Source organism: Scomber scombrus, chromosome 19 (genome assembly GCF_963691925.1).
Source record: "Scomber scombrus chromosome 19, fScoSco1.1, whole genome shotgun sequence".
Classification (NCBI taxonomy): Eukaryota; Metazoa; Chordata; class Actinopteri; order Scombriformes; family Scombridae; genus Scomber; species Scomber scombrus.
In genome coordinates, this window is record NC_084988.1 from 11205601 (window position 1) to 11226502 (window position 20902).

At 41.9% G+C, this 20902-nt stretch overlaps 1 protein-coding gene across 3 annotated transcripts in view; it reads right to left on the minus strand.

Moving 5' to 3' along the window:
• Positions 1–17750, minus strand: part of meis2a (Meis homeobox 2a) — a 78310-nt gene extending 60560 nt beyond the window's left edge. For 2 of the 3 annotated variants that reach the window (XM_062439855.1, XM_062439854.1), the window contains exons 1-7: positions 17594–17750; positions 16887–17113; positions 15306–15447; positions 14971–15021; positions 14523–14573; positions 13866–14015; positions 5495–5609 (exon numbers count right to left, since the gene is read on the minus strand). In XM_062439855.1, the coding sequence (XP_062295839.1) occupies positions 5495–5609; positions 13866–14015; positions 14523–14573; positions 14971–15021; positions 15306–15447; positions 16887–17113; positions 17594–17605 (748 nt within the window). In that variant the 5' untranslated portion in view covers positions 17606–17750. Of the gene's footprint in view, positions 1–5494; positions 5610–11152; positions 11154–13865; positions 14016–14522; positions 14574–14970; positions 15022–15305; positions 15448–16886; positions 17114–17593 lie in introns of all 3 variants that reach the window. The other variant, XM_062439856.1, reaches the window with a different exon arrangement.
• Between the last annotated feature and the right edge of the window lie 3152 nt (positions 17751–20902).

Genomic DNA, 20902 nt, shown 5'->3' on the forward strand with positions numbered 1-20902 from the left:
CTTATGGAGAGAGGGAGAGAGGGAATGAGCCTGAGAGCAGAGCCCCTTGAAAAAGCTTGAGGTGCCGCAGCGCTTAAGCAACTGTGCACATATGCCCACACGTACTATGTCTATGTGTATGCAAGGGAGAGTGACAGCCGTTCCCGTAAATGCCCGCGTATGCTGAATCCAGCAAGAATCTGGTGTTAGAGCAGAGGCAGAGAGAGATCCATTTTAAAACTATGTGCATTAACTATACTTTTCCCCATAGATTAAGCACTCCACATGAATAATTTAGCCTCTCTTATGCTAATGGGATCATGAAAGTATCCCCTCCGTACCGTGTTTTCTCCCCCTCCACAGAAACTCTTCTCAGCTTTCAACAATAGCCCTGCCCCTTCCCAACAAACCATCAGACAGACATACTGTGCTGTTTTGACAACAGATACCTGACTAACATGGGGCTGACATGTAGTGACAAGGCTAAAATTGCACACAGTAGCTTATTGAGAAATGCTGTAGCATTATTATCCTCATTAAACAGGTATATCTTTAGCTTGTTTTCCATTTAGGTGCAGTTCACTTCCACTTCTGTCACTGACTGTGAGATATTGCGAGTTATTGGTTGAATGCACATCATGGCTACACTTGGTTTAATGTGTATGTGTATTGAGCTGGTTTTGTAAGTGACTACTGAGGCAGGCTACTCCTCTTACACTTTCTGATTGCTTCATAGTGACTCGTTGTGCTTTCTTTTTAGAGGGGAAGTGCACATATCCTGTGTGTTTATGTGTTTTTTTGGCCTTTTTGTTCAGTCTCTGCCATCATGCACTAAAATATACCCATGCACACATTTACAACTCACACACACCCTTGTTGCTCCAGCATTGTGTTGTGGTGAGGTAGTGGCACTGTGTAAAAATTATCAGTGCTCCAACAGCTTGGAGTGAGAGCCATGAAACAGCAGGGCTTGGGTCTGCTTTATTGTTTATCTGTTGTTTATAGGCCAGTGTTCAGCTTTAATTACTACACTAAATTAAACTCTAACAGGCACTTAGAGGGAAACAGCTAACACACATGCGCATGCATGCCCACAGACACACACACACACACACACTGTATATTTTATGTACACAGACACACCTCACTGATCACTCCAGAGCTGGAGTATTGGCCACTAAAACGCAACAAGACTTCCATCTTGCGTTTAGCAGAGATTCTGGTGTACTTTCCGTTGTGGTTAATTTTGTTTTGTTTTTTTTTGGTCTTGCTTTCTCTCTCTTTCTTTATTTTCTGGGTCTTCTTGAGCACTAAGTGTTGCTATAAAAAAGCAAAGCCAAAGGTCCGGAAAATTCAACAGGCCTTGTTCATGCCGGGACTCTCTGAGCAGACACAGGGAGTTGTGTCCCCACTAGGAATGACCCCCCTCTAGTGATCTCAACCACAAAGACCTTGCTGAGTGGGGCCCCTAGCCAAGGCCAAATGTACCACAACACCATCAAGCGCAGCATGCTCCCTTGGAGCCAAACACTCAATCTCTCCCTCTCTTGCTCCCCTTCTCTCCATCTCTGCCTCTCTCAGTCTCTCTGGGGAGCCTGTCTATCCACAGAGCGTGGGGATTGTTCAATTGCTGAGAAAATGTACAAAATGCTTTCTCCTCTCTTCTGTTGAGCCTTTACCATCTACAGTAGAATCGGGGAACTGTACAGAAAGCCCCTTTGCTCACCACTCAAGATGTCAACGTGGATTTGGTCTTCATGCATAGCTAATAATTACAAGAGTGGACTGGAGCTGAGGCATGCATATACACACACACACACAGACACACAGATACAGCAAGAGGGGAAACTGTTACCTACCGTGCAGAATCAGTGTTGGGGATTTACTGTTCATGACTGAGTGCATTTGACTCTACTGTGTTTGGTGTGGGCAAATGTGCAGAGTATTTCATCACACTGCTCCATCACACTTTGGATGTTTAACATATTATGGACACCTGCTTGGAAACAAGTGCTGTCTTAAGGCATGCACATTCATCAAGTTTAACTCCCTGCAACTGATGTCTCTGATGTTCCTAGATAAGCTTGGGAGAGCTCCAAAGGACTGTTAATCAAAATGATGTGCAAGCAGAGTCAATGAAGTTATTATGTGTTACCTTCTGAACCATCTCCCCTTAACTGCTCATATTTGTTTATCTAGCTAGAACATAGGGAGTCACTCTCTTACAGTCAGTAAGTGAGAGTGCAGAATTTGCCCTGAGGATGATAATACATATTTTCGGATGGAAATTCTAAGAAAAAGGAAAAACATGTCTGTTAAGAACGGGTTGGGGAGAGGATGCAGATCTGAGCACTGTACTGAAACACTTAACTGGCAATCTTTACTGACAGCTATGAGCATGCTTCACCTTGGTTTACTGCTTGACAATAAATTATTCCACAAGAGGGGCAATACATATTTGCACACTTGTTAAATTGTTTTTTGGCACTGGTTCAGAATAACGTTCAATGCTAAGATACAAGACTGTGGAAATGAATTCTGCTCAGAGCGACCATCCTGAGACCTGTATACACAGTACACACAGTAATTTTTTAAGAAATGCTATGTGAGTGAAACTGAACTTTATTCGTCTGCACATCGCCTAACATCAGCCAAAGAGAAAGGGAAAGTAAGAAAGAAGTAATAAGTTTTAAGATATTAAGACTGTCAGAAATGTTTCACCATATTTAGGAGAATGTTTGGAAGATTCAACATATTGATTGTTCCATTTTGGGGGTAAATGTTTTTCAAGACACATGTACACATAAAATGCACCTTTCAAGATGGAAGCTGGCAGAAGAAATGATTGATGTTTTTCTTGGCAGCTGAAACCAAAAAGCACCATGGGTCTAACGCACTCTTTCTCTTTCCTCCTCTCTCTCACTCTCTCCCATCTATTCTGTCTTCCTCAACTGATCCACATCGTCACCCCTTTTAACAGGGGCCAAGCTGTTAAAGACCCCATTACCGAAGTGAAGCACACATTTCACATTTTCTCTGTGGACTTGAGAGTGTGGACTACAAATTTTATGTGGAAATGTATTGAGATAGGAGGCGAGTTCATGCGTGGAGTGGAGTGGAGAGAAAGGTGGTGAGGTTGGGGAGGGAAGGCTCTGTCAGAATGGAAGGGCCAAAGTCGGGAGTCAGCGAGCGCTTCAAGCGTTAACGTAATTGCAAGAATGTGAAAAATGAGGCGGCGGGGCTCCCGAGCGGAGCGAAAGGTCAGAGCATGCCTCACACAAAACAACTGGCTGGAGGACGGCCTCATTAGACCATTAAATCAGCTGCCCTCTCTCTTTCTCTTTTGTTTTTTCTTTTTCTCGTTTTTCTCACTCTCCATACTTTTTCACCTTTTCTACTCTTTCACCAGCGTTCTTCGATGGCTCTTCATGATTTCTTTTAAATCTGTTTCTTTTTTCTATGCCACTTTTTTAAAGCATGAAAGGCTTTGAGCTGATGGATCTAGTATTTAGCACTTTTCAGTGTAAGTCAGGCTCTGGCCCTGGTCTAAACCAGGTCTATCTTGGCCCAGTGCATGGTGCTGTACCGTAACTGTCTTTGGGCCGTATTGATCTGCTGTTACTGGATATGGTGGGGAGAGGAGTCGATAAGTGCTCTGTGGATTACAGGTCACTTGTACTTATGTGTGTAAGGTAATCAATAGGCAGTGCATTTCTTTCTCTCATCCCCCCTCCTCTCTCTTGTTCCTGCAGTCTTCATCTCCCATGCTACTTGTAGTTGCAAAGATGAGTGCAAAAACACTACTGATCTCTGTCTTCTGACCTGCCATCATTAAGTGTTTTTAATCAAAATTATTACTTCTGTACCAGATAATCAAACATCTCATTAACTGCAAATTTACTGCAGTTTCTCAAATTTTTTTTAGAAAGTATGATATGCTTGTTCACACTAAATGCAAAAAAGGATTATCAAAAATGCACTGGAGCAAGCATAGTGTCAGTGAACATCTGCCCCACTAACATTACCTTGAGCAAGCGACTGTTCTGTAGCTGTTTCTGTGCTCTACGCAGCCTGGAAGGGGCAAGCAAAATGAGAATTCTCTCAATCAGGATCAATTAAATGTCACATTATTCTTAGCCATTCCTTCATTATAGCCCTACTGTCAGACAGGCACATCTTGTTGCTAGCCAAGGTCTAGCTATCATCGTCTTTCCCTCTCCAACAAGCCTGACAGGAGCCTGTGATCCAACAAGTCCTGAGACAGCCAACCACAGAGGTCTGTTACGGCCCTCAGACTGTGGTCAGTAATGTTTCAAAAGCAGCAACTGCTGCCTCTGTCAGAAGAGGAGAAGATGACTTAAACAGCCCCACCACAAAGCACACATCCCATCGATACATTTGATCACCTATTGGCAAAGCGATCCCCTTGAACAGACTGAACAAGCGGCTCCATTCAGTCAGCTGGTATAAGTATGTATCTAAGTGTTTTAGTGTGTTTGTGTGTGTAGATGGTGTGATGAAATTGCATGCAAAACCCTGGACACTGCCAGAGGGCACACACTGATACAGAAAGAGACCCACACACACACACACACACACACACACACACACACACACACACACACACACACATACAAACTCTCTGCCGCCAGTGAAAAGAGATCATGGTGCATTCAAAACAACAGGGAGACAAGAAAGGAAAGGCCAGGAGCTCATCATCTGTTCTCTTAGTTTAGGCAGCAGTTGCATTTAATAAACAATTTGAACCTTGCAATGTGTTGACGCTTGGCCTCACCTGTAAATTCAACTAATCGCATATGCTTTTCATAATTTACATGTCAAAATTGATACAGACCGTGACAAAAATACAAGGCAGATAGCTGTGACTTGCACACACTATCTGTAATAAATTCAAATACGTTTGTTTTGAAATGCATTATTGCAGTTTGGCAGGTTGCGTACCGGATAACACAGGGCTCACTGAGACGTAATTAGGGGCTGTTGTGCGTGCAAAGTTAATATGGTTTAAATGCATGCAAGAACTGGCAGAAATATAGTATTAATCACCAGCTTTTGTTCAGCTCTCTAAATAGCAACATTTTGGAAAGCCCTTTACTAGGTTGGTGTATTACAGTGGCTGTTGCTTGTCTCTGCGCCCGAGTGTAATAGTGGATAAGCGTGTTCATTTTTAGGTGTGACTATGTGTTTACATGGACGGCAGTCAAAAAACCGGATGATCCAGTGTGCAAAAGGAAAGACTGGGACGTATGTGTATGAAGAGATGTGCCATCTATTCACTGTAGATTTCCCATTAGACAGGGTTAAAGTGAAGTGCTGGCAACTCTACCCATGCATGATGATTAATATATCCTGTATGGATCTTTGCCTGTGTGTTTATGTGTGAGTGCATGAGTGCACATGTACGTGCTTGTATATAAACAGTATATATATTTAAATATGCGTTTGCCTGTGTGAACCTGTGTACACATGCATGTCCGTTTCTGTGCTGGCTCACCTTGTTCACTGCTGTTGTCACCGCTTTGTGAAGCGTGTCCCCCGCTGGAGGGCCCCGGTGTGCCGGCTGAGTGTGTGGAAGTGGCGTCATCATGGTCTCTCCAGGAAGCTGGGTTCTGAGATTTGAAAAGAGAGAAAGCGAGCGTGGGATCCATTCATCCATCCGTGCATCCATCCACATTCCCCCGTCCAAACCGCAAACCAGGAGCAGAGAGAGCAGGAAGGGGGAGAAAGGGGAGGAGGGGAAGGTGGAGAGGGAGAGACACAGAAAGAGAGGAAGACCATATGACCATACTGGAAACGTGAGAGTGACATCTGTAAGAGTCTACAGGCATTGTGAGGGTCCTTGGCCTGCTTATATTCTCCTGGCAAGGCCAAGAGCCCCACTGCCTATTTTCTACAGCTAGCAGACAATCAATGATGCCTCTATAATCACAGATGAATAAAAAGAAACAAATACACTTAAGCTGCTGGCATTAGGTCAGATCACTCTAATAAAAGAGTTTCATAAATGCATAAGAAAAAAAAAAACGAAGCTGTTAATGTGGCGTTTGAATTTGAACATTGCAAGAAGAGCACTCGTGAGTAATTGTCTAAACACATATGGCAGAGCCCAGTGGAGTTCGTTTATACCATAACCAATTGAAACTTCCGTGTCAAGTGAGAAATATAGAGGTAAAAAGTCCAAACACACCACAGGCGCCATTAATCATTACCACTGTCAGAAATGAAAATCAGATATGACAGTGATTCTCCTGCTAATCTGCCAAAAATGTGTACACGCCCACACTGACATACACACACGCCCACAGAGGCCTGCAGAAATACACTTACACACACATGCTAATGACATAATAGAGCAAGAAGTATAAACACACATGCACACACACTCACTTTTATATATACAAACACACGCTGAAAAAAAAAGTGTTAAATCTCCACTGCCTAACTTCAAAGAAATGCCCATAAACTAATTTTTAAAGGTGACTTCATTGTTCTTTCTCTTCTCCGACCCCTTCTTTCGCTCCTTCTCCTCCACTCTTTCCTGGTCATTCACACTGCCCTGCTGGTGCACACAGGGAAACGGGATTTTCTACTGTACAGGAAAGGCTTTATCAGTGCCACATGAAGGCAGACTAGAGGTGGAATTTCCTCTGCCATTCAGGCAATAGAGGGACAGACTGATCACGTCATTTACTACACTTTACGCCCGCAAACACACAGGCTCAATCAAATACGCACTCTAAACAGCCTCTCTCACAGAGTTGATACTGCTTCATAGCTCACACAACCTCTAGCTAGTCTTTCCCAATTTAACATGTCACCTGAGCACGATGACAAAATGTTGGCGAACCTAAGCCCAACGTTGTTTGGGGCCCGAGAGAAGCAGCCCCTTGAGCAGAGCCCAAGCCAAACAAACACAGGCCTGCACCAAGGCTTCCCACAAACCTCAACCCACTTCTCAGTTCCTGCTATGGGTTTTTTTTTTTCTTCCTCAGACACACACACAGAAACACACATACATTACATACACATGAAAACAGAAGGAAAATGTACATGCCACAGAATATTCCAAGAAAGAGACCGTTTTTACCATTTTGTCTAAGTGAAGCAGCGTTCTTGATGAACTTCTTTTTTCCTCGGCTGCCACCAGAGTGGAGCTTGCCTGCTTGCATTGGTACCCCAGTCAGAGTAAGCTGTACTGGAGGAGGACAGACAGGATAGTGCCTGGAGACTAGTGGAAGTTTGCAGGGAAACAGAGGCTATAAGACAAGCGGCTGCCGAGCTCCCATGGGTGTGCAGTCCTGATGTGCTGCTGCTTGTTCTGCTGCGGAGGCGAGGCTGCTGCTATGCCTGTGAGCGAGGCCCTTTTATCTGCTAAGTTTTTTGGGGAAGGAGGGCTGTTTTCTCAAACAGCTCGGAGCTGAAAACAGCAGACAGAAACACACAAGGCCCCTCAGACCCTCCGCTCCACTCAAGGCCCTCTCAGCGTCAGCTGTTCACCGGATGGCAATCAGATAAAGAGCTCTGAGAATTACTCAGAAGAGGGGTAAGAAGACAGAGTGAACAATAGCCCATGCGTGGGTTTTGGCCCTCCAGAATGAGTGGAGGGAAAAGTGTCCCTGCCCTGAGAGGGATGGGTGATTGTGATGTGTTCACTCTCTGGGACACTGATCAACAAATGGTATACTTCACAGAAGGAAGGCCTGTTGTTATTGTAATGTTCTTTTCTCAGCAGGCTGAGTAAAGCCATTAATGTGGGAAAAGCCCATCAGCCCTCTCCAAACCATCTAATTCTGTCTTTTTCATATGAACATGGAGGGAAGTAAGAAAGAGAAGTTGAAATCCCAGAACTCCCAGAGTGCATAATGTACAGTATTTTAGCAGAGCTGGTCTCTGTGTATGGCACGCCGAACAGGCTGTTGTTGTTCCAAGAGAAGAAAATGACTGGGTTCTACTTCCTCACAATGAGACACCCACTGCCGACGAGACGAGAGACAGACCTGAAAAACTATGCTCGCAGCTCGCACAAACTCTTGCTCTCTTGTTCTCTCTCTTTCTCTCTCTCTAACATTTGGCAGCTATGGCCACAGCATGGTTTTAATGCAACAGCTGAATCGATAGGACTTAATTTAGCTATCATTGGAGACTAATGTGTCATTTTTAATGGTGCTGGTACTAAATTAAATTCAAAGACACCTCTGTTAATGGTGTTAAAGGGAATGATATTTTGCTGTGATTTGCTACCCCATGGGTTTAATGGGACTGTATGCAGGGATATAGATAAAGCTTTGTTAGTTGGGTTCCTATAGGGCAAAAAGCAGACTGCAGCACTTTATTAATATATAATACAGTAGTTACTAGCCCCAGTGCGTGTACAGTGGATATATTGTATCTGATGAAGCACACACTCCCCTTTTTAATACCTGTAAGTCACCTGTAATTCATAACACTGTCTGCAAAACAAGGCAACAAATAGCACAACAACAGCATTAACTTTCCATGCTCAACAAGGCGACAAAAGCAACAGCCTTGCCTCGCCATGAATAATTTAGTGGGTCTCTCTGAGCTATAGAGGGTGCATCATCAGACACCATACTGCGCAACACAAACACACAAAAACCATTTTGTTACAACCCCTGTGGGTCTGATAAAGTTCAAACAAATTGTAAAAAAAAATCATGTCACCCAAACAGTCTCCTTCAACCTACACAAGAAGTCCTCGAGAAAAAAAAATCAAGGAAGGAGAAGCAATAGAGGAAAAAAAAGGCCTACAGCCCATGTGACTATTCCCTAAAGCTGGGCATAATTAGGAGTCAAACATGGTTCACTCCATGCTCTTCACTAATTGTGTTAAAGAGCAGTGTTACCAGAAGGAGGAGGAGGAGGAGGAGAATGCCAGCAAGCAAACACACATACATGTGCAGGCGGGAACACACACACACACAAACACAATAGGACTAGATGAAGAATAAGATACAAAAGAAGCATGGTCTCTAGGGGCAGCCTTTTCTATTTGCTGGGGTTAGCAACTGGTGACTGATAATACAAGTTGTAATTAATATAAAAGCAGGAGACAATATGGGGAGGACGGCTTGTAGTACAGCCAGGCCACAGGAGAGCAGGAGAATGCTGCCGTCTCCTCCGCTCCTGTCCCCTGTTTCTCATTTACAAACACCTGCCTGGTGCAATCTCACTTCCCTCACTGCACTCTGCCTACATCCCTAGGAATTTCAAATAAAATTGATTTAGTGGCATCATTGAATTTCCCTCAAATTCCCCTGGAAGCTGGAGGGAAGGGAAGAAATCTGTTGTTGTAGTAGCAGAATAAGGTATAGGCTGAGAGAGACTAGACGTGTGTGTGTGTGTGTGTGTGTGTGTGTGTGTGTGTGTGTGTGTGTGTGTGTGTGTGTGTGTGTGTGTGTGTGTGTGTGTGTGTGTGTGTGTGTGTGTGTGTGTGTGTGTGTGTGTTGGACATACAGCGAAGAGAAGCTACAGGGATCCTGTGCTGAACATGTACAGAATCGCTGACACACCAGAAAGACACAGGACCCATAAATCATGAAGCAAGCTGACACTTCAAGACACATCTTGCCACATGGCATAAACAGAGAAAAACTCCTCACATATTTTTTGTTGGGTTGAGCACATAATTATATACAGCCCATTTAGAAAAGTTTAGATGCACCTCTATTGAACAGCTGAGCATTTACAACACCCTCAATTATCTAGACTATAAAGAGACCTTAATTTAGCAGCTAATAATTCATCACAGCATGTTTTAACAGACACAAGGGATTGACTGATTGTATTTATGCTTCAAAATTCTCTCTGAGGCAAAACCAACCTTTTTTAACTGTAGTGAGTGGTACATTACATGCACAAATATGTCCTCTGAGAGAAGAGATTTAATTTTTTAAAAATGTGATTGCTATTGTGACTCATGGTTTTGGCACACATGAAAATGACAGTGCTATTCCAAAATATCGAATAAAACAGACAAGTCATTATAGATAATTCTACTTCCAGTTAGTCTGTAACAAGTAACTCTAAAATACGGGCTTGTACATGAGTATGTAAATATATGCCTGTGCTATCAAGAACTATGTTTTGTATTTAAGTACAAGTCAACATACATGTATCTCATGATCCTAAAATGACTGCTCTTACAAACTGTTTTTCATTGCGGTCATTTACAGGAGCGTTTTTACATGCAGTTAAAGGAAGGGGAGTGTGGGATATGCAGCAAGTGAGCCTAGCCTCTCTCCAGCCACCGTAGCGATGATTAGATATGCTTGCCAACAGGGCCCTTCCTCTGAACAATAATCAAATAGGAAATGTAAGGCCAGACATCCCACCATCACAAAACAATTGTGTAGAACAGACAGAGCAGTCCAAGTCAACGATGCACTGTTTTCACGAGAGGGGTGGGGGGGATCCAAACGCGGTCGGTCCCCGAGGAGAACAAAGCTAGTTGAATTAGAGCACCTCCAAAACGGAGAAATTCCACGGTTCAGCAGGCTGGCTCGGCCCGAGGGCTCGCTGTCCACAGGCAGCGAGCGGAGGCGGAGGGCTGCTCTGCACCACGCATAGTGACATACAGAAACAGGACATTACTGAGCACCCATCACCACTGATACACACAGTAAATCACTTCATGGGCACAAGATGAACTACTGCATTACTTGACTGAACCTGTGACACCACCATATCTGACCAATGGTCTATTGCGCCCAAAGTCTGCACCAGAGAATCAAATGTAAACAGACAGGCTTTTTCTTCTCCCTTTTCCCTTTCCAGCCATGCAGAGTCAAGATAAGCTTCAACATAACCTCTATGGGAACGACTATCACTCCCTGAGGAAAGCTCACCAAAACAAAGCAGTGTGTCTATATAAGTCTGCAAGTATGCAGAAATGCAAAAGAGTTATTCTCTTAATGCATATACATAGAGGAAATGAAAAGCCTTATGCTAATATGTAACCAACTGAAGAAGCGGCACAATAGCACAGATGACACAAAGGCTAATTCATTAGAACAGATAATATTCAGACATTGTTAATTCTATTTGCCTCCCTAATTGGATGTAGCACAGAAGAGACCAAAATTGTATTATTCATTAATTAAAAGACGAGAGCAAACCATTGACAAGCACACACGCTATATCAACCTTTTACACTGCTCTGTGTTTTTTCCCTCCCTATCACCCTTCATGTGTATTACAACGTCTTTTTTTCTTTCTTTTAAATGGGATGGGGTTGATCTGAGGAGGGGCGATGAGTAAGGAAGCCTTGGGTGGCCTACATGGTTGAGATAGTCACCGCAAGCGAATCAGGGAAATCAACAGTGTAAGCAAGGCCTCATCCCGCTCTCACTATACCATAATCCAATCATCTCAAAGACAATGCTGCATTCAAGTGTAAATAAAACTGTACCTATTATGCTCCACTGTCAGGTACGAAGAGGGAGAGGAGGGAAAGAAAAGAGGTAGAAAAAGACGGAGACACATACAAGCATAAAAACAAGCTCAACGGGCCGCCTCCTTCACAGTGAAGAGCCTCATCATCTCCAGAAAAAACAACTTTCACCAAATGAGATATAGCCCAGGGCTATATATTAAAAATGCATATCAAAGCAAAGAAAAATGGACGTGAGAGATTCTAACTAAATAAATTTGCATATCTAACTATCAAATCGCCTTCCTCTCTTCAATGGGAGGAGAGGACAGAAATGAATAATAAAACAGAGCCAAATACAAATGAATAAATAAAATAAATAAATCAAGACAAGTGGGACAAAAATTGCTTTCCTTCCAGCCGCGCAGTTTCGCATCCAAATGCATTTTGTATATTGTTCCCATATTCAAAACACATTTAGGCATGTAAAGCTGGACTCCTTTCAATAAGACATGACTGGCTTTTAGATCATGACAGCACTGTGCACACAAATGCAGCAAGTGTGCCATTTTTACCTCAGTAGTTTAACTTTCTGCAATTATTTTGTTTCCACTAGAGCATCATGAGGCGCACACATGCTCTCACACACTAAAGCTTTGTATTCAAAAGCAACAATATGCTGGAGCTGTATTGCTCAATAACTTAAACTGCTCAGCTATTATTAAAATCACTTCTCTGCTCTGATGCAGCTCTAAAGGCAAACAAGGGGGAGAAAAACTGTCATCTGCTTTTGTCAAATTCAACCCAGCAGTTGTGTATAATAAAAAGTTCATTGGTGTCACAAAAGTGAAATAAATCCCTCAAAACTTAAATACCTAATGAGGTGGTCACTCCAAATGACTCCAAGATGAATGGCCTGTCATGCTGTTGTGCACCTTCTTTGTTTATTGCTGCTCCTGATTTTCTTTATTGGCATATCTAATTTTATAATTATCAAAATATTTCTCACAAGTGGACTGATGAAATAGCTGGTGTCTGAGCACTAGAGGCACCATTGGAAATTGGCTTGAGTATCAACCATCTGCCATGAAACTAAACAGGCTAGTTTATCTAATCTCTACAATATAAACAACAGCATGCCTCATTTCTACACTTGTGTTGGAGGACCACAATATTGTAGCTCTGACCGTTTCTCAAAGCAACATCGGCATCTTAGGTCTAATTACGTTTTAATTCACCTTGTGCAGCGCGCTGCTTCTCCCTGTAAACGCGACGGGCTTTCAAAGGGAATCCACTGCTATTAGGCCTATAGCCAGACCCAACAGATGTAGCGCAGTGACTTTGCATAACACTTAAATCTGCTTTAATTCCTAATAGGCTTGGCCTTGTGCTGCACAGATATTAACTAGTTACTTTGTTGCAATAACTGCTCACACCCCCCCACCCCTCCACCAAAACATTAGCTTTATCACAGGCATACAAGACGCAATAATTCACAGATATCAACTCAATAATACACTGTCAACTCAATCCATATGGCGGAGAGAGCCTGTGTTTATTACACCGAAAATGCACAATTTAAACCAGGGAATCGATCCTCAGATTTAAAGCTGTACTTCAGGTGCATATAATTGAATTCAGCATTATGGAGCCTCCAGCCATAAAATGGGGAGCGGAGTAGAAAGCCACTGCAGAGCAAACCACACGGCAATCAATACGAAACAATTAAACACATTAACATCAACAGCAATGGAAGGCCTCCAGACGAACCATCATATGCCTTGTGAACTTGACATTGATGATAAGCCTTTAGCTCTGAGATCTATTTCAATAGGCTACCACTTTCTCCACCTCTGCAGCAAAATCCACAGCTTTACGCACAGGCCATATCCAGCTCCCACAGCCCCATATATAAAGCCCTTTTCTTTTTAAATATTGGCCTAAAGCTAAAGCTTACCGCTGATACCCTGCTTTAACGTTAAACCTGCGTAACAGATAATTGCCTCACGTTTTTTTTCAGTGTGCAACTCTCCAATAATGCGCGGCAGCGATTTACACACACACACACACCGACACACACACACACACACACACACACACACACACACAAGCATGGCATTATGCACACATGACTTGTCCTAATCAAAGGACTAAAACAATAACTAAGTCTATTGTATCACATCTAGCTTTTGACCTTAGAACATCGATCGGCAGATTTTCCTTGCAGAGCAGAGCATGCTCTATTTACTGATGGCACAGCAGGGTCACACACTGAGCAGGGGCTAAGTAGCCCAAAAGTTGGCATATTGAGAAACGCCTTGAATAAGATAAAAAAGATTTGAAAATAGTCCATTATCCTCATGCGTGGTCTTTAAAAAAAAGGAATTTCTCAGATAAACTTCCATCAGCAGCAGAAACGCGTGCGCAAAAACTACACATCACACATTATAAATAAAATAAATGATATGTTACTTACATGATCTGCAAGGTTAGTCGACGATCCCGAGAGTTCTTCGTGGTCTGATTTTGAGTTGCCATCCCGTTCGTCAATAACTAGATCTATTGGCATTTTTCCTTTCAAACAACTGATGTACCGGTGGCAAAAATTGTCGCAGAGCTCATGCACCTATAGAAAAAGAAAAGGAAGAAAATACCTTTTTCAGGATGGGGAAACGCTTTAACCAGTCCAAGAATAACTCCAATTAAGGGGGCATTATCGGCGGCAAGGAAACAATAGTGAAATTGTTGCAGTGCTTATTATTCTCCTGAGACTGGAGCAACAAGTTGAACGACAAAAATAAACAGCACGCCGTAAACTGGCGAAATAATGAGCAGTTGAAACTATATCTGCGGATCAATAACAATGTGCAACATGAGCATAGAGGCTTCAGCATGTTTTATCAATAATCACTTCAGCTGCATAAATAGTTGACTAAATAAAATTGCATATTTTATGAAAATGAAAAACCTGAAAGTTTCCGGTTTATTTTTAATTATCTGGTCATAACTACAGCACTGCACTGGATATTGAATATTGAAGCAGGTTTAATATCAGTTAACATACATGTTGTCTGTGCAGGTAGCATCATGCAGGTCAGACAGGTCTAAAAATATGAAGATTTATGGTACTTACCTTTTCTAATTCCAAGAGGTGAAATCGTAATACTTGTATGGCTTGTATCATCTAAAACAAATGAAAAGAAGCATGATTTTATATCACAAAATGTACAGAAATAATATTTGTTACATCTGTGCAAAGTTATTATATTATACTCTTCCCGTCATAATATAGTACATACTACAGACAGAAAGAGCAAAAATATGTTGTAACTCTAAAAAGAATCTGCTTCTCACAGTCTAACTGGTCATTACACACTGGTCAGCTGGGTCAGTAAGGTGGGAAGATTGGACAATGACAGCTTCACTTGAAAAACTGATATGACATCTGTGCGGAAGTTTAAATTACATGTTCACATATTTACTGTGTGATGCTGCGGACACAGTTCCCCAAAACAAGACAGAGTACAACCACACTAAAGCGGGAATTATTGTGAGACAAAGAGGTCAAAGTGTGCGCTTACCAAATTATCCAACTCTGGATTTGATGAAAATAAAGGTTTTTCTGCTCGGACCTAAAATAATACACCAAATGTCAAAGTTAGTTTGGCATGAAATGTGCGGAATGTCCGTCTATTTTTTTTATTTTTTTATTCTGGGATGTAATCTGACACAACACAAAACTCATACATGAGACAACTTTTGTGTTAAAAATAAGCAGAGAACACACGCTATTTTTTTTAATTACACGTAGAGAATGTTTCATTGGAAGAAAACAAATTGAAGCAGGCATAAAACTATGCGCAAGGACGCAGCCACAACACCCACAATACATATTTTTTAATATTTTGAAATTGACCTGTTTGGCAAAGACTGCAATGTCCTCATTGAAGGAGTCTGAGGAACAGACATCGCCGCCTGCTACGCCGGGCTCCCTCGGAGTACACGTCGCCAACTCGCACTTCTCAAAAACCAGTGCGAGCAGTGGGAATAAAGGGTGACTGCAAGAGGGGAAACACAGCCTGAGTACATGCAGCACACCGGCTCCACAATGCCCACTGCAAAAAGTGTCCAATCAACCTGCATTTCTGCTCTCTCTCTGGCCAAAAATCTTACTTTTTCCTCAAGAAACTGAAAAATATCACACTGTTTGATGAGGCTATTTTACTTTTCTCCCACTGCTTAATTTTACACAGTTCTCTTAAAACAAGTGACAACAGCTTAAAATAAAGAATAAAACTACTAAAACAATATCTCTGGATACCAGATGTTATTTTTAGAAGCTGTTTTGTGTTGGTAGCAAGCGTAATTGCGCATCTGGCTTTTTTTTTTTTTTTTACTACTCGTTCGGGGGAAAAGTAAGGATTTTAGACTCAATATGATATTAATCGACTACTTAAGACAGACATTTCTTTTAGTAGCTTACATACTGAAAAGGCTGAGAAGTCATCAAAACCTTGCAAAAACAAAACTGACACACGCGACAGATGCCACTAAGATTTTGGAGAAATGATCAGCCATAAGCACAAAAACATATAATAAAATAATTTTGAAGAGTTACTTTTTTCACAAACTGACACACCGAAGACTTAAAAATGTTCTTCTTTAACAGGCCTATAGCTTGAATTAATTAAAAAATTGTAAACTTTAACTTCCAGTCATGAGACAAACATTCACCAAAAACATTTTTTTAAATCTGAACTATAATTCCAGGTAAAGGGGGTATTTCTGTAACATGCGTTTACGTAATAAAACTGGCTTCAGTTTTTTTTTGTCATGTCATTTATATTAATGTCAGTCTAAAAAAATGATGAACAAGACTGTATCCCTGATTCTAATGGTACATTGTGGATTATAGCACTTTCACGTGTGTGAGTCAGAAATATCTATAAACACGTTTTGCAACCATCACTAACAACATCTAAAAACGTTCTCTTCTATTATTTGAGAATAATCTGCTAATAACACATGTATAAACACACGGTGCGGTGTAACACGTCCTGCGTGAGTGTGTGTTTATTTGAAAACAGTTTAATTAATTTAAGGAAAGATAAGTAATAGTGTTCAGTAATATTAAAGCAAACTTAATAAAATGGGAGCAATTGTTGTGATGTTGAAAATTGTTTTTATTATATTTCCAGGCAGTCTGTGACTTTCGAGCTTCGACAAGTAGTGGGATAGAGCTTCCTTTTTTATTTCATAGCTTGTATTTCAAGCTCTAAGCTTACTTACTGGAGGCTTGACGATGCCTTCTACAAAGCGTATAAAATTACACATTAACAAAACTCCCCTCACCAACAATGGGGCTGCAAAATTGCGGTCAGTCCTGTACAGAACACTGTTTAAATTTAGTGGTGGGAGAGAAACTTCAACAATAGTAACTTATAGAAAAGCTGAAAATGAGAAGGAAAAAAACATATTTGGTCCATGCAAACCTTACCCATAAATTTGATCTTTATCCCTCTTTAAAACGTCGTTGACAGCAGAGCCCATACTGGTGGGCATAACGTTTGGGTGAGGAGCGTGTGCTCCGTAGTGCTGGCTGGCGTGCAGCGGCGGTCCGTGGTTCAGGTGGTGGACCTGGGGAAGCGGCCGGGGACCATGCGGGTCCCCGTACATCGACGCCGGGACTCCGTCCATCCCACCGTAATGGGCCAGCTCATCGTACTGGGAACAAAATCAGAGCAAAAGTCAGCGGGCTTCCCAGTTACTTTTTAAACAAATGTGAAAAGTAAAGAAAGCATGCCGTCTCATTTTGAATATACGCAAAGCAGAAACCAATAAGCTGTTGCGTTGAAAATGCGCTGCAGCCAGGGCAGAAAGTGTCATATATTATATCTACTAAACGGTTTGTTATTACCAAAAACATTATAACTTTGGTGCTCCTGGTATGTGAGTTTGGTGGGTGAAAAAGAGCGAATTAGTTTGGAGTCTCCTGTAAAACTGCTTCACGATTGTCGCGGAGGCTGTCGGTAAAAGCAGAGGCTGTCACTTTGCTTGAAGAGTAAGGGCGCCGCAAAAATGTCAAATATAGCGGCTTTGATAGGAATACTTTGTAATTTTGCCACCACCCGACAAGAGGTTAGCGATACGAGGGCCTCCCTACAGTGGATTTGAACAGGTACGTGTAGGAGATTTAAAACCTACCCTTTGCGCCATCAGGCTGCGCTCCAATAAACTCCTGAATCTGTCGTATATTTAATATCCCAGTCCCGGTTAGAAAGTGATTTAGTGGCAAGATTCCCTTTTCAACCAACTTTGCGAATTCTCCTATTCGCCAGTGTGGTTAAGTTGAAATCGTAGCATCAGAGAGTTTTGCAATTTTTCTTGTTTTCCCTCTTTCCTCGGGAAAAAAAAATAAAAAAATGCGCCAAAGTGGAGGTTACAATCGGCCCATCAACAACCTGCATGTAACTAAACTGTCGTGTCTCATGGCTTTTTGCCACTCCAGCTGTCAATCAAAGCCAGAGGTTGTCAAGGTAATGAATGAATGACGGTTGGTGATGATGTTCAAGAGAAGGACGAATCTTTTAGTCCGTTTTCATCCCGCAAGTCCGCGTCTCCTTTAATGCCTCCAGATCGCTATCTTGTTTTATTATCACTGTAAAAAAAAAAAAAGGGAAAAAGGGGAAAAAAGCAGTAGAAATTAAGAGATTGCGATTCAGATCTTTCCTTTCTTTCCCCCGTAGGTATTTCGTCTATCTGGCGAGACTGAGATGAGTGAGTGTCAGCGAGTGTTGGCAGGTTGGCTGCTAGCTTGCTTATAGAAACAGAGTCAGTTCGCAGCGCTGAGCGGTGGGCGAATGAAATGACGGATCCCGGAAGTAGCGGTGGCCATAGCCAGTCCTACAGCAGCTCCAGAAAAGAGAGAGGAGAGACCAAATCTTGTGATATGCAGAGTATATGCGAGGCACAGGGACGGCTTCAACTCCACACTGGTGGTAAAAGCCAAACACAGTTCCAACTCCCACCCAATTCCTTTACGCCGAGAGGAGTCCTAAAGAAAAAGCAGAAAAGGCTGCATGAGGAAGGTTTAGCAGCGCGGACACTTAGGCTGCAACTGCTTTGAGTTGAATTAAACAAAACACTGACTCACTTTAGAGCAACAACAACAAAAAAGTTCATTTTAAAGCAGAATTACGCATTCAAACTTTTACGCACAGTGTAACATACATATTTAAAACTATATAAAGTTTTATCCATTCTCAGTTACTGATAGAAGGTAAATGAAACAAGACATCTTCAGTTAAAATTACCAGGACATCTTATGAAAGCTGAGTTTAATATATGAGCATGAACGCTTACTTGTTATCTGTTTGGTGTTTATAAACCGCTGTGCCTACGTAATATCTCAGTAATACCTCATAATCTCACAACTAATTATGGTGCTGGTCGTTTTGCAAATTAAACGAAACGCAGCACCCCTCTAAGCCTAGAATGAACTTTTCCAAGAGGTAAAAAAAAGAGAAAAAAAGCTTTGGAGAAAGTAATTTTGTATGTTTCTTTCGTCCAATCCCCTCTCTTGATAGAAATCTGTGCCTTACCTCAGAGTAGTCAATTATCAAAGCTCCCCAAGATCATCAATCATGTGAGGAGATTGAAGTTTAGAGGAGGAGCAACGCTCCGGCCATCGATTGCTGTGAAGCCCTTTTTGGAGACTGAGCTCTTTACGCACAAAACAGAAGCAGGCCATCTATCCCCTTTAATATTTAGCTCCATCAATGCTAATATGGCATCATGGCTGTATTGATAGGTTCTCACATAAAGGCTCCATTTATGGCTCCGTGACATTTTTGATGGTGGAAATTAATTATTCACAGGTTAGGATTAAAGTAGACACAAGCTCAAGGAGATGGGCTGTGGCTACCGTTGGAGGGTCAATAAACTCTCCCAACAAACAAAATACCAGGCAGAGTTGTTCGGGGTCGATTGCAGAAATAGCCGTTTAAAAAAAAAGAAAAGAAAAAGATTTAATAAATGAAACCGTGACAACAGTTATGTTTGTTGGCATAAAGGGGGGTGGGAAGTGTAGGACTGCAGGGTTTGACAAACGGCTGTGTGGACACTTCAACGTGCAATACCCCGGGAAGGAGCTGCAGAGCGGTGCGCAGAGAGCCAAGGCATTCACCATCTCCAAGTCGTTCTTACATTCTGTAAACACAACCAGCCCGGCAGACTCTACTATTGAAGACTGATATTTTCATAAGCTAAATACTATCGTTCACGTTGATTTGCGCACTAACGCTTGACTTTTTTTCCATCCTCCTTCTTTGGACAACCATGGTAAGTAAACCTTATACTGTATCTACCGCTTTTGTTGTGAGCGCAAGTCCTTCCAGACGCAGTGAAGGGAAGAGAAGTTTTGAGACTGGGGTACCACAAAACTGCATATAAAGTGAATATATTTCCATATGAACGATTTATCTGCCGCTAATTCGTATAGTAAAGCACCCTTAAAAAAAATTCTCATAATCTCGAACGAATTTTTAAATACACTGAACTAGGAACTTGAGCTTTTTACCGACATTTTCACGCATTTATCGTGGAAATATGTGATTTGCCCCCAAGGAGAGTGATGTAAACACCCGAAGAGCGTGTGAAAATAGCAGAGGCTAATTACGCGTGTCCAATGTACGGCTCCACAGAAACCCTTCCCTATAAAACTTCCAGCAACGACTCCTAACGGCGTGAAATTTTAAAACTCCTTCTTTTGTGAACATATATTAATGAGTATAATGAATGCTATTAACAAAACACGTCATAATTAACAATATTTAGTTCATTTCGTCTAATAATATCCTTTTACGAGACATAATAGTGTGTTACACAAGTCGGCGTTTAATTTACTAATTTCATTTTAATCATCGTTCACTCAATAGTTAATTAAAATTAATTTTCCCTCATAAACAAGGCCTGCGCCAACTTAACTCCCCTGCTTATAACCTGAGTGCGTTTACAATCCTGATAATCCTACAAGGACACCTCTCATAGACTATTACACTTTTTAAGTAGTTTTCTTACAAGTGGCTTTCACGTCGCGGCCCTTTTCAGGTGCACACACACAACGTTTGAAAGAAGAAAATCAGTGGATGGCATTAACAGGCGGTAAAATTTCATCTGGTGGTGTCAAATTGAGGTCAGTTTAGGGTTAAAGCTCTCGGTGTCCGTGTGGGACATGGCCAGCTGCGTTTGGATTCATTAGGGGGGGAGAGGATCCATTTCAAGGAAAACACTACTGGGACAATCACCAGGCTAAAGATCCACTGCATGTCACATCCTAAAAGGTGCACCATGGACCGCCTGCATGCGACTAAAGCGCCAGCACTGAACTTCCACTCCTCTGTTTACTCTTTGCAGGACTTACAATCCCTCTTACCCTGCAGGGCTTGGTTGTTCACACACACACAAACACACACACACACACACACACACACACACACACACACACACACACAC